Source organism: Jaculus jaculus, chromosome 15 (assembly GCF_020740685.1).
Source record: "Jaculus jaculus isolate mJacJac1 chromosome 15, mJacJac1.mat.Y.cur, whole genome shotgun sequence".
Lineage (NCBI taxonomy): Eukaryota > Metazoa > Chordata > Mammalia > Rodentia > Dipodidae > Jaculus > Jaculus jaculus.
This window is the reverse complement of record NC_059116.1, coordinates 69142519-69155339: the sequence shown is the minus strand read 5'-3', so window position 1 is coordinate 69155339 and position 12821 is coordinate 69142519. Positions and strand designations below refer to the sequence as shown.

Here is a 12821-nt window from a genome sequence, read left to right as displayed (position 1 = left end):
TTTATGAGTACTAACTAAAAATGTTAAGAAGTTAGTATATGTTATTCTAATTCAATTAATTCACTCGCTGATTGACTCGTCCCATAGCTGTCTGGGCTTGAGCTCATGAATGAATGTGCCTCTGAACTGGGATAAGAGAGAACCAAGGTCTTGGCAGGATAAACACTGTAACTAGGACTACCTTAAGTACCTCACCTCTATAAGCCATGCTTGCTTGGACATGGGAACCCTGGAATATTCAGACCACTGCTTAAATGAGCAGTGGTATTCACTGTTGGGAAAACCTTTCAGAAGACTCTTAAGGGGATTTAAAACAAACAGGTATAACTTGAAAGAACTAAAGAAAGAGACTAAATTCACTAGAGCAACTGAGTTTTAGTGTGGGGGAAGGTTTTGTCTTACATTCATAATTACCAGTCCAACTAGCTTTTTCATTACTTCTCCAAAGCCATTCCCAGCGCTGTCCCTAAGACATGCTTGGTACCGTCATGGTATACAATAAACCTAGTAGAGCTCATCTGAGACCACCCCTCTTGCAGCTAGTGATGCTCTGACTCCTTCCTCCTTCCCTCTGCCTTTCCAGGTTTTGTTAGCTATGACAATCCAGTGTCTGCACAAGCTGCAATCCAGGCTATGAACGGCTTTCAGATCGGCATGAAACGCTTGAAGGTGCAGCTGAAGCGCTCCAAAAACGACAGCAAACCTTACTGACCCCCAGAGGCCCCTGCGCTCATTTTAGCTTCTTAGGGTAAGTCCCAAGAGCCAGCCTGCTCTCAGCGGAGAAGGCAGAGGAGGACCACATTGCCAACTTTACCAAGAGACAATTATTTTTACAACAAGGCCTCCATTTCCCCCACCCATCCCCCCACTCAGTTTGCCATCATTAAAACTTGGGCTACTTTGTTTCTATTGAGTGAATTCCTCCTCCAGCTGTGCCACTGTATTCTCCTTTGTTTTGCAATTTGAATCTCCTTTTTTTTTTTTTTTTTTGCTTTTTTAAAGAAAAACATATAAACAAATAAATGACACCTTGAGAATTTAAAAGGCAAACACATGCTGATGTGCAATTCTAACTCTGAAACCACTGGTGCCCCAAGAGCACTGCCTGGAGAGTTCGCCCTCCTTGTCCGCCGGCCCCTCTGGAGGCCTGGGCGGTTAGCGGTTAGCTAACGCAGTGATCTAGCCGAGGGAGAAGCCAGGAGAAGCACTCAAACACCACAAAACGTCTTTCCACTACATTGGTTTGTTTTAATAAGTAGAATTTTATTTTAGGGTTCAAAGAAACATGACATTTTATTGGTCAGATTATTACACTGGTCGTCTATTTTGTTATTGTTTTATTTTTGTTTTTAGAAAGGATTAATGTAAAAAAAGAGTTAAGAGATCTGTTTCTTAAAGCTACAGGGTTTAAAAATAAAATAAAAATGAGTGAAAATACTTGATGTTTCTTGAAAGATAAATTTAATAATAAATAAATACATAAATAATACATAAATAAAAAAGAAAGCCACAGGCCTGTAAATTTTATTTGTAAAAAAAGCATTTCTATTTTTATACAAAATTTTTACTGCCTCAGAAATAATGGAAGTTATTTATTGCCTATTGTTAACTTATTGGGTACCTAAAGAGCAGTTCTCTGTCTAGCTAGAACCTTCTTATGAAGTAGTCTCTAGAGCATTGTTCTAGGAATGGGCTTTTTTTCACTGTTGAACCCTAGACCTAAAGTTCATGCTTTACCCTCTCGTTGTTTGTATCTGTCTGATTACTTTGTTCGTAAGTTCCATTATCTAGTTTACAGTTCGATCGTCTTCCTTCCCCCATATGTCACCTGTGTTGACACTGGACCCTCTTCCTGTCCCTTTGCTACTCCTCGACCCCAAAGCACCTAGAATCCATCCCCTCACTCTCTCCAGATGGATTCTCTTGGGGTTTCATTGTGCTGTGGAAAAAGAGTGTAAGAAATGCAAATTATGGGAACGGCTCATAGACTCCCTGAAGACCTAAGATTTGCATTAGTTTTTCTCCTGCACCCTATAAGTGATTTTGTTGCTACTGCATAGATTCTGTGTAACTTTTACTCTTCCTTGTTTTTTCCCTAGACATCTTCATGCCCGTTAGCTCATCGTTTGCCTAGCATGTCCCTGTGGCGTCTCAAAAAAAAGTTTCATCGTCCCGTCATTGTTTCTGATGTCTTTCTGACCTCACATCATATTTGGTTCTCCTACTGACCTTTGATCTAGTTTGACCTTTGAAATTTGCATGTGACCTCATCTAGCTATGAATTCTGGGAAGTCAATGTGAAAAACATTGCTGCATTCATGCAAGACTGAAATTAGACAAATTATAGGGAAAAAAAACCTGTGGCAAAAATGTTTCTTTCTTATTTTTTTCTTTTCATAAAACAGACTTGAAAGTATTATACAGGGATTGGCATTCTTCCCGGTCACTGGTAACAATAGCAATATGTGTCCAGGGACACAGAATGTTGGTTTCTAACAGACTACTTCCAAAAACAGTTTGAGAAAAAAAAAAAAAAACTGTCTGATTTTAAGTCTCTAGAGGTCTGTAATAGTTTTTACATTTTTCAGGCAGTGTAAAGTTTTTTGATAAGGCCATTTTAGGTGGCTCACTTTCTCATTAAGATATATATATAGAACCACTTTTTGTAGATTAGTATAAGAAAAATATTTACCCTGTTTTGGGGCAAATGCTACCTATTTGTGTCACCTTTTGCTGAACTGATTCACAGTTAGACAATCCATGGTTTAATGCACATGAAATTACCTATATTTTATACTGTTTCAATGTACAGGAGAAAGGTTACTGTAAACTGTGTCACGTCGGTGCTTCTGTGAATTAAGTTGTGGTTTCATCATGAGTCTTATGGTCTTAATGTTCTTTGTTGATAAGACAAGTTTAGAATTGGTTTACTTAAAACAAAACAAAAAAAAGAATTTAAAAAAAAAAAAGGTGTTTGCTTAAAAAAAAATTTCATGTGAAGAAAAAAATAAAACCTATTCCAGAATAAGTTTTGTGTTGGCTTGTGAAGCATTGATGTCATTTTTTTTTTTATTGTGGACTATTTAGATGTGTTTGCGTTCAGCAAAATGTGATTTTTTTCTTTTAAAGAAAAAAAAGTGAAAATATATAGTGCCAAATTCCAAAGGTACTTCCTTCCTAGAGCTTCAGTGTGTTTCTTGTGAGAAGTAATTTGATAACATGGGTATTTTATTATGTGTTTTGTATAAATCCCTAATATTTAAAAAAAAAAAGGTTAAAAAGTTTGTTAACTTGCTATTCTGTGGTCTTGTTGCCTGAAATTGTTATTGTTTGTTACTTCTCTATGATGTTTTTTGTAAGACGTTGTATAAGTGCCCATGTCTCACTTTTGTAACCACTCTGCACATGAACGCTGTGAAGGCAAAACCTCACAATGTATTTTCTTCATGATATATGGAAACCTCTAAGGTGAGAAAGTCTTGAACTTTTAACCCTTTCTACCCAGAGCTATCTGAAATGTTGGTAACTTTTTTACGGTCATCATTTGAGTTTAGGGGTGTTGCTAAGTTGGACATTTTCCCCAAATATATCTTCTGAGTTCTTTATTTTTACCCTTTAATTGTGACCTCCCCTCAAAAAATCCACAAGATAAATTTGAAAGGGGAAAAACAACATTCTAGATGTTTTTTTCAATTCCATTTTTAATTTTGTTTTTGGTTATCTCGTGTCTTTTTTTTTTTTTTTTCATTCCTAATGTGCTACTGGAATTAGAATTCCTAATGTCCTATGCTCCCTCTTTACTTTAAATTAAGAAGTTTATTGGGTAAACAAACCATCTAAAGGGAAATGTGGGTAGATTCAGCCCCTTAATGAACCTTAAAAATGCTGTTTGCTTTTTGAGATCAGGTTTCACGGTATGTTCTAGTCTAGAATATTTTCATATACCTTGCAGTTTAATGACTTTTGTAGTGGGATAGTCTTTTGAGGAATTTTGTGTTGTTTCTTAAGTACTCTTGTTCAATCAGCCATGTGCTGGAGATTCTGTCTCCCCAGTGGACACCTCTGAGTAAGCAAAGTGTCCGCATTGAAAAGCCCACAGTCCTTACTCTGTCTTTGGTTTTCTACTTGTGTGTGTGCACGCGTGTGTTTTAACTGAACACATTTAAAGGGGACTGGCCATATCACCAGATTTCAGCTCAGTTCCTTACCAGTTAACCAGTTACCTAGCACCAGTACCTTGCTGCCACTTTTTAAAGTGCCATACTACTCTGACATTCTGTGAACAAACGTCATACCTACAGCCCCACCACACACTGCGGCCTCTGAAAACAGGCCCTGGAAGCTTCTTGGTCTCAGCTCCCTTTGCCGCCCACCCACCCTGTTTGGTCTAGTGTGTGTGGATGTGATAGCCCTGAGATGGAAAGGACTAGCCTCTAATGATGCAAAAAATAAATAAAGTTTCCTTCTTATAGCACATGCACTTCTAATGAAATGATTTGTATTATCCTCACACGTGTTTACTACTGCCGGGGCCTTCCTTCATCCTTCGAGGGCTATTTTGTACTTCCTGCAGTGCTCAGCTTAGTAACAAAAGTGATCACACATGTCTCATGTCTCTATTATACGGTGGTTGTAAATACAGACATAGAAGCATAAAAGAATACCAGTCGTACTTCATAGACCATGGCATTCAGAATCTATCCACTTATCAGTTACATAAGTCTAAAAATTTGTTTGTTTTTTTCTCTGAAGCAAACTGCCCTTTCTCTTCACTCACCTGCACGTCCTGTTCCTGCCCCTCAGAGAAACCTAAGTGCAGCTGACAGGAGGCTCCGCGCGGCACTTTTGTTGAGTGTTTGTGATTTTGTAGGCAACAAAGACAGTACATTTAGGGGGAATTTTTTTTTATTTTCTTTTTGCATGTATTATTGTTAGATAACCCTCCTCAGAGATAAACTGTCCTTTTATCTTTCAATATCAAAAGGAAAAAGCTGCAAGGGTGCAAAGGGCCTGTGCCAGAAAACAAAACACAGGGAAACTGCTCTTAAAAATGAAGTGTAGAAAATGTTATTTTAAAACTAGAGAATTGTGATAAAATGGCAGTCCTCAAAGGCGTAACAAGTTCATCTTTCTTTCACCATAGGGGTTATAGTTCTTTGGCTTGTGCTACTCTGGAATCATTTTACTGTTTCTGTTTTTATTATCTTAAGTGCTAATTAAAAAGAAATAAAATTTTAAAAAAACTGTAGTTTCATTACCTTTTAAATAATGTCATACAAAAAATGTATTTGTGTTTTTTGTGCTGTGAAAATTGTTGTTTGTAGATTAATAATATCATTTCGTTTAGAACTACAAAATAGTTTTTAAATATTGTCTGAGAAAAGCCAAAGTTAATGCAACCTAGTGGAAACTGTAAGACCATTTGAGTATTGTTTCTGTTTTATTGATGCATTTGGATTTTGTTGTTTGATGGAATTTGAGCCAAAAAAAAAAAAATGCAGGCTTTCCTATTTCTACAACTGATTGTACTTAATGCATTTTGTACCAGTGGAACTTTTTATACTGGAGATTAAAAAAAAATGGAAATTTTTGTGGCTTACTCTGGTGGGCCCCCTGACAATGACTGATTTCAAGTTTGATTTCTGGGTGATAGATAAGAAAGTTGCTTTTCTTTTGAGAATTAAAAAACTTTGGCTTGATTTCTTTTTTCCCTTTGCTTATATCTAGCATTAGAATTTTGTCTTAAATACAGCGGTAAGTTTCACTTTTTATTCTGTATTGTGCAGTTACACAATAAGATAATTAGATTTAGAAGTACTCGGTCACTTTAAGTGGATAAATGTATTAGTTAAACTTTAGAGGTTTGCTTTTTTGCTGTTTGTAGATCAGAGTTTTTTCTGATTCTTCTGTCCTCATTGTGAACATAACCGTGTAGTTGAAACAGTCAAACTTATTTTTGTAATGTATGTTATCGTGTGATGCGGTTTTTTGCTTCTGTCTCCAATATTAAACCATTTTCCTAATACTCGTTTCTCTCTCTGCGTGTTGTATTGTTGGCAGTCATTCTATGTTGGTGATGCATCTATACACCTCACTGTTTCACGTATGTTTTCTTTCTATATGTTGTGTACAAAGATACAGTCGATTCCACCTAAGTGAATATCTGATTTGGGGAAAGAGGAAACTGCACACCAGCCACCTCTGATTTATATACAGCCTACTCTGCCCAGTGCTTCTATGATTCACATAAATGCCTACTGGGCTGGACATGCCAAGAAGTTCTGTGGTCTTCTGACCACATGCGCTCACTTCGCCCCCCCCCCCATATACAGGCAGTCCCTGACAGTCACGCAATCAGCTGCTGCAACCTTAAGAAGAGAAGCAGCAGAGGCGGGGGTCTCCCCTGTCTGCCCCCAGGTCCAAAGGCACATCACTGAAGGCAAGCTCTTAGAAACAGACCACCCCTTCGAAAGAGGTGAGCTCTCAAGGAGGGAAAAACTAAACGTAGCCGCTCAGCGAAGACGTGAAAGCAGTGAACAGGTTTCTCTGTTGCCACCAATCAGTAGGTATGTACAGACAAGTAATTTATTTCTACAGGCTAATTACTTGGATCCAGGAGTAGCTTTGATTATTAAAACGAGCACACGTGGAAAGAAACACCCCAGTGCTCTCGTGGAGGCTCGGCAGAGCTCAGGCGGCAGAGCAGCTTCTCTTCCAGCCCGCGCTGCGCGTCCCAAGAGCGGCTCAATGCCACAGGTGCCACCTCCCTCCCGGCTGCACGCAGGAGTGCCCCGGGCTCCACTGCCACCGAACCCAGTCATCATAAACAGAATACTTTCCATCCACTCTGTATCTTAAGCCCCAGGCCTTCCTCACTCTGCTGCCCTGTTTCTCTGCTCAGGAATCTGACTGCTCTTAAAGTGCTCTTAAAAGATTCCATGGATGCTTGCTCCCTCGCCTTCTCACCCCTCCAACTTTTCAGTGCACAGGCTCTGTCCGCCTCAGGCCACCCAGCCCGTGGTGCCAGTGACATCTCCCCTGCAGGTGCTCCAGCCATCTACCCCCTGATTTCAGCTGTCCTTCAGGCCTCCAGATTGTTTTTCAGTCAAGTTGATAAAAGCAGGCCTAAGTGAGGTAGATGACAGGTGTTTCTCTCCTTAGGCCGGACACCTCAGTGGTAGTGACTTCCGCCCACTTCAGACCTACCCAAATGGGAGCTGATTTCTAGCAACACTTTTGCTTTAAATCTCATCATAGCCTGGTCAGTTTGCCTCTAAAAAGCCACTGTTTCCATTACTGGGGAGAGGTGGCTAAGCATGTTATTTCTTTTTCTTTCTCTTCTGTTGGTGAATGGGGGGGCATAAGGGAGGGAAGATTGGGGAAAAGGGGTGATCAAATTCCAAGATGCAAGTGTTTATTTTTGAAATACATAAGCAAACACAACCACCGCTCAGCACAAAGCACAATGTTTATGCTAAAGTAAAGGAAGGGAAGACAAAGCCAGTCTTCCAAAGAAGAGGAAAAGGCAAGTGCCTTTACGCACTTACAACTATAAAGTTGGTTGCTGCTTAAATTCATACCTATAATTTTGATTTTTATAAACTACATTGCACTGCAAGCAAGTTCTATCTATTTGCCATGCACAAGCCACCTTGGGACACCATGGACTGGTCAACATTTTCTGGCTAATGGAAATCACATGTGTGCCTGCCCAGCCCACAACAATTGAGTGTGATCCATGGGCTTGGACTCAGTTCACAGGCTAGGAAACACAGTGAACACAAACACGCTACGAATCGTTCCTGATAAGTGAATAAAACATTGTGGCCAAACAATCAGCATTATTCACTTATCAGGAATCGACTGTTCTGCTAACTCGCTGTTTTTGTTTCTCATTTCTGTTGTAGTTCACTATTTTTACTGTGTTCTGTTTTCTCCTCATGCTTCGGCAAAATCACTGAGAATAGTATCTTCATGTGACCATGAAACGTTTATATTGAGTGAAAATGGTATCTTAAACAAAATCTATGCACTTGCTATCAGGAACACAATACTGGATGTGTCTTATATATATTGAACTATATAGTACGCAGTTTCTTAAATAAAGCTTAAGAAAGGACTCGTGTGTAAATTTAATGTGATTATTTTTCAAAGCAGTGTTTCTAAGGGGTATTTTTGTTCTTTTAAGTCTTGGGTGACACAGGATATTTTTCATTAAAACTATATCACTGGCTTTATGACAATATTCAATAAATTGACTTTGGAAACAAAATGGAATTGGGGAAAGTTCTTCTGAATGCATTTTAGCAAGAGTTAAAATACCATTTTACTGGCCATCTCCAACCAGGTGCTGCAGAGGCTGAAAGCAGCGTCCCTTAATCTCCAAAGAGCACCAGGAAGCAGCAGTGTGCCCCAGCCTAGAAACCCCTTTCTGAATGTGACCTATTTAGGTTCAGAAGAAAGGGGACAAAAGACAAAGGCAGACCCAGACAGAGTATTGCTGGTTTGTGTCAATTCTTTGCCAAGTATGTGATATTAAAGCCACACCCTGCTGAAGGACAATGGCTGTTCTGTTCAGGACCACAAACTGAGAGACACAAGAGAAGGTATTTGATCATTCTGGATGAGACGGGCAATACTTCAAAGTGGTACGTGAGAGAGATAGACACCCATAATAGTCGTGAGGCTTAAATAGGAGGCCTGCTGCTTGGCCCTTTGAAAAGGTTTTTTCCAATTTCTCCTACAAGGCCTTAAATTTAAACAGAATGGCATCTTTTACTGGAGCTTCTGGCTTTGGGTGTTTTATGTTGGATTTTTCTTCCCTGCTGCTTGACTCTAAGAAAAACTAAATTTCCATTTGCAAAATGTCATGGACAGGGCTGAGGAAATCACTCTAGCAGTTAAGGCATTTGCCTGCAAAGCCTATGGACCCAGGTTTGATTCCCCAGGACCCACGTAAGCCAGATGCACAAGGGGGCACATGCATCTGGAGTTCATTTGCAGTGGCTGGAGGTGCTGGTGTACCCATTCCCTCTTTCTATCTGCCTCTTTCTCAAATAAATAAATATTTTTAAATGTCATGGACATCCTAACCATTTATAGGAAATTAAATCTTACTCAGATCCCAATAAGGGACAGAAAGAAAAATTTGGTCAGTAAATATCTACTGATAATCCCAAATTCTTCCATTCTCTGTATCCTCCTACCTCAAACTTCCAACTCATGAATTTGATACAACACCCCCTAAAAAATCAAAACTAGTGAAAGCGAGAGGTCAGGGGCAGAAGTAAATTGCCAAATCGGGGGGGGGGGGGAGGTTGGACAAATTACCCTTGCTGGTGCCATGCATCCTGGGTGGACTCCATGACACAGAAAAGCACTCATTTCGGGAGCTGGGTTGGGTGCAAAGAGTTGGCTGCACAGAGGCATCCTGGGAGACAGCTCTCCTGGCCTCGCCTCACCAGCCATGCACAGCTGGAAGGCACCGGCTTTCTAAACAGCATGCCCGAGACCACGGGCAGGAGGGCTCTGAGCCTCGTGGCTCAAGCATGAAAGCCAGCACAGTGTCCACGGTCTGCAGCCCTGAGTCACAGGCTCCCGGCACTGAGAAAGGTGGGGATGCTGGGAAGCCAGCTCAATGGCTGCGCTGCAGAGAATTAAGTCAGTGCTGTCTTCTAAGAGCTGCCTTGTGTGAATGCTGCGCTTCCTTTAACCTCCATGTGCTGGTCAGAAAAGCAGGTAGGCACCTGCCTGCATCAGGAGAATGTCTTCACGGAGAAAATAAAGCATGCACAAACGTATCTACACGTGCATGCAGTATTCTGCAAATGGTCAACTATAATTCAAGCCACACCAAGGATCCCAGCTATGGAATGCTGACACTTCTATCATGAAGCTGATGTAAGAGGTAGGGGAAGCACCAAGCATTCTCTGGGCAACCACACTACCCCAGTTTGAACGTAGCTCTCCCACTAATCACCTGTGCGAGCTCCCTATGTCTTAATTTCCTCATTAGCAAAAATCAGGGTAATGCCTACATGTGGGACTGTTATGAGTGTTAATGAAGCCAGCACATGTGAGATGATCTGATCACAGTGTAAGCACCCAATAAGGTTCAGTCAAGTTGCAGCAGTGCCCACTGACATGGGCAGCTGAAAGATTGGCATCCACTGGGTATCCTCTCAGTGTCCCCAGAGGGCCCCACAGCCCTCCATGGCTACCCTAGGAAACTGGTGACAAGGTCTGGCCAGAACCCACAGTCTTTCCAGCACGGCCATCTGTACTGACACACTTTGGAAGAGACGTCTTCTGCCCCGTGGGACCCACGCGGCGCGGCCACACAACTCACTGTTCTCATGAGAGGAGGCAGTTCTAACTCTAAGCCTCCTCTGTTATATTTGCTCAACTCTTTCCCAAAAGAAAAGTTGAACTACCAGTTTATGGCCAAGGCAGGAAAGAGGGTCACCTACAGATCTGGCTCCAGCAGGCCTTCCAAGGCCGAGCTGTCCTCAGCTATAATTCAGATCAGTCTATCTGCAACCTCTCTGGAGAGCAAAGGGAGGGGCTCAGAAGCACAGAGGGAGCCACCCAGAAAGCTCAAGACCAACCTCATGCCATTTCTCATCAACCGCAACCACGACTTTTGTTGACTTTCTTTAGTGGCTCATACCCTATTCCATTTAGAAAAACAAATTTCACTACTCAGAGCGCAAAGAATGTCACTACTTTGCCAGACCAAAAAATAGTAAGTCTGAAAGAGGTTCTTTACTACCCAAGCCTTGTGGCAAATATTTGTCTCTTTAGTCCTCCCATGGGCCACCTCCCTCCTCTACCTTCCCATAGATCTGTGTCTGTGATGCAGTGAAGCATTCTATTTATTGTGTGCTGCTTATATGTTTATGTCTGTCTCCCACACAAGATGCATGCTCTTTAAGGAAAGTGACTATATCATTCATCACTTCGTTCCAAGTGCCTTGCACAGTGCCTGCCACATGGTGGATGTCGAAAGAAAGAATGGACGGATGGGTGGGCAAGTATGAATGTGACAAATGATTTGGCTGGAGCTAGAAAAAAGCATTCCTTAGTAAATAGACAACAGTGAAAAAGCAGGTGGAGAGAGGTCTGCTTGTAATGGGCCAAAGAAGATGGGAACTGGAGACCTCTTGGCAAAAATCAGGCTAGAGAGATGGCTTAGTACTTAAGGCATTTGCCTGCAAAGCCAAAGGATCCCGGTTCAACTCTCTAGGACCCACGTGTAAGCCATCTGCACAAGGGGGCACACGCATCTGGAGTTTGTTTGCAGTGGCTGGAGGCCCTGGCACCTCTAATTCTCTCCCTCCCTCTCTCCCTCTGCCTCTTTCTCTGTCTCAAATAAATATATTTTTTTAAAAAATCAGGAAGCCTGGTATTCTGGTGGGAACAAGGAAGTCACTTTTGCTGTGAGCCCTAAACTTTCAGAGACCCTCTGTTGCCACAGAGCTTGTCAGCCACTGAACGGAAGAGCAAGCCACCCTGGATAGACCTCAGATCTGAGGAATGCTTTCTAGCGAGGGACTGCCCCTTGACAGAAACTTGTCATCTAAGAGACCAGAAAAATCACAGGACTGAGTCTAAAACACCAGGAAACTCTGAATAAAGGTGCCTGGTTGTAGGGCCTTTCAGAAAAGCAGGTCAGCGCTCCTCCCTATGGTCACACTGAAGTACCTGCTGAGCCTGGAAGCTGGAGCCTGGCGTGGGGCGAGGGTCGAGACCAGCCCTCAAGCAGTACAGCACAACCAAGCCACTGAAACAATCTTGAGAAAAAAATCAAAGGTCCACGCTGCTTCTGGAATGACCCATTAGCTCCAGATGTCCAGGAATGTTCTTGAATCCCAGTAATGTGCCCCAACTTATCCATGACTTCCATGAAGGCAAGGTATGATTCACAAATCATTTCATGTGTTCTAAAGACATGCAGTACACAGGTCCCCCACCAGATACTACGGTAGTGAGCAGGATACATGGCCCCTGCCTTAGGGGGTTCGGCCATAGCTATCTTTCTGCCATCAAAGGGAACGAAGGTCTTCCCACATGGTTGGGCCAGGCAAAGCTCTCATCCCCTCCCAAGGACACTGGATATCACCGTACCTGCCCACACGAGGTAACGTGCTCAAGACTTATAAAGGGAACAGCTCTCCCAGAACTCTACCCAGCCTTTGAGGTCACTGCAGAGCTCTTCGATGTCATCTGCACACCAGCCCAAAGGCTGTGCTAACCAACATGACACATTTTAGAAAATATGACCCACCCAAGAGCTTCACCTCTTTAAAAACCTATGAACTAAACTAATACAGTGAGCCTCCTGTCAAGAGGGGAGGGGACACAGGGCAGACGGGGCCCCTGTGGACTTGAGGGTCGGGTATGGCACGAGAAGCTCACTTTGCCAAGCTGGCTGTAGTCACCACCTACAGCTTTGAGGCCCCAAAGCTGAAGCTCCCTACCCACCCCTTCCGAGCTCTGACAGTCTACCCGTACCTCTGGGACGCCATCCTTCCCGAGGTGGCCTGCTCAGCTTCTTCTACAAGCTGCTACATATGCCCAACTGATACCCAGCAGCTGTGACATGTTGGCAATCGCCTCCTGCCTGCTCTGCCTGGCAGTAACCTCTCTGCAGGGCCGATGACAAAGAAAGTGAGACTCCCAACTGCCCTCACTTAACCTAAATGCATTCCTGAGCTTCACTCGGGAAAAGGACGAGGTTCGCGGTGACTGGAGGGTCAGCAATGTCTGTTGTGCACACTATTCCATATTAAAAACTACTTAGCCCATCCTTTTCTCCCACC

The 12821-nt window shown here is 42.4% G+C and overlaps 1 protein-coding gene across 11 annotated transcripts in view; it reads left to right on the top strand.

Moving 5' to 3' along the window:
- Positions 1-8119, top strand: part of Celf2 (CUGBP Elav-like family member 2) — an 897461-nt gene extending 889342 nt beyond the window's left edge. For 10 of the 11 annotated variants that reach the window (XM_004662381.2, XM_045134876.1, XM_045134881.1 and 7 more), the window contains one exon: positions 584-8119. In XM_004662381.2, the coding sequence (XP_004662438.1) occupies positions 584-711 (128 nt within the window). In that variant the 3' untranslated portion in view covers positions 712-8119. The remainder of the gene's footprint in view (positions 1-583) is intronic. The other variant, XM_004662378.2, reaches the window with a different exon arrangement.
- The last annotated feature ends 4702 nt before the right edge of the window (positions 8120-12821 follow it).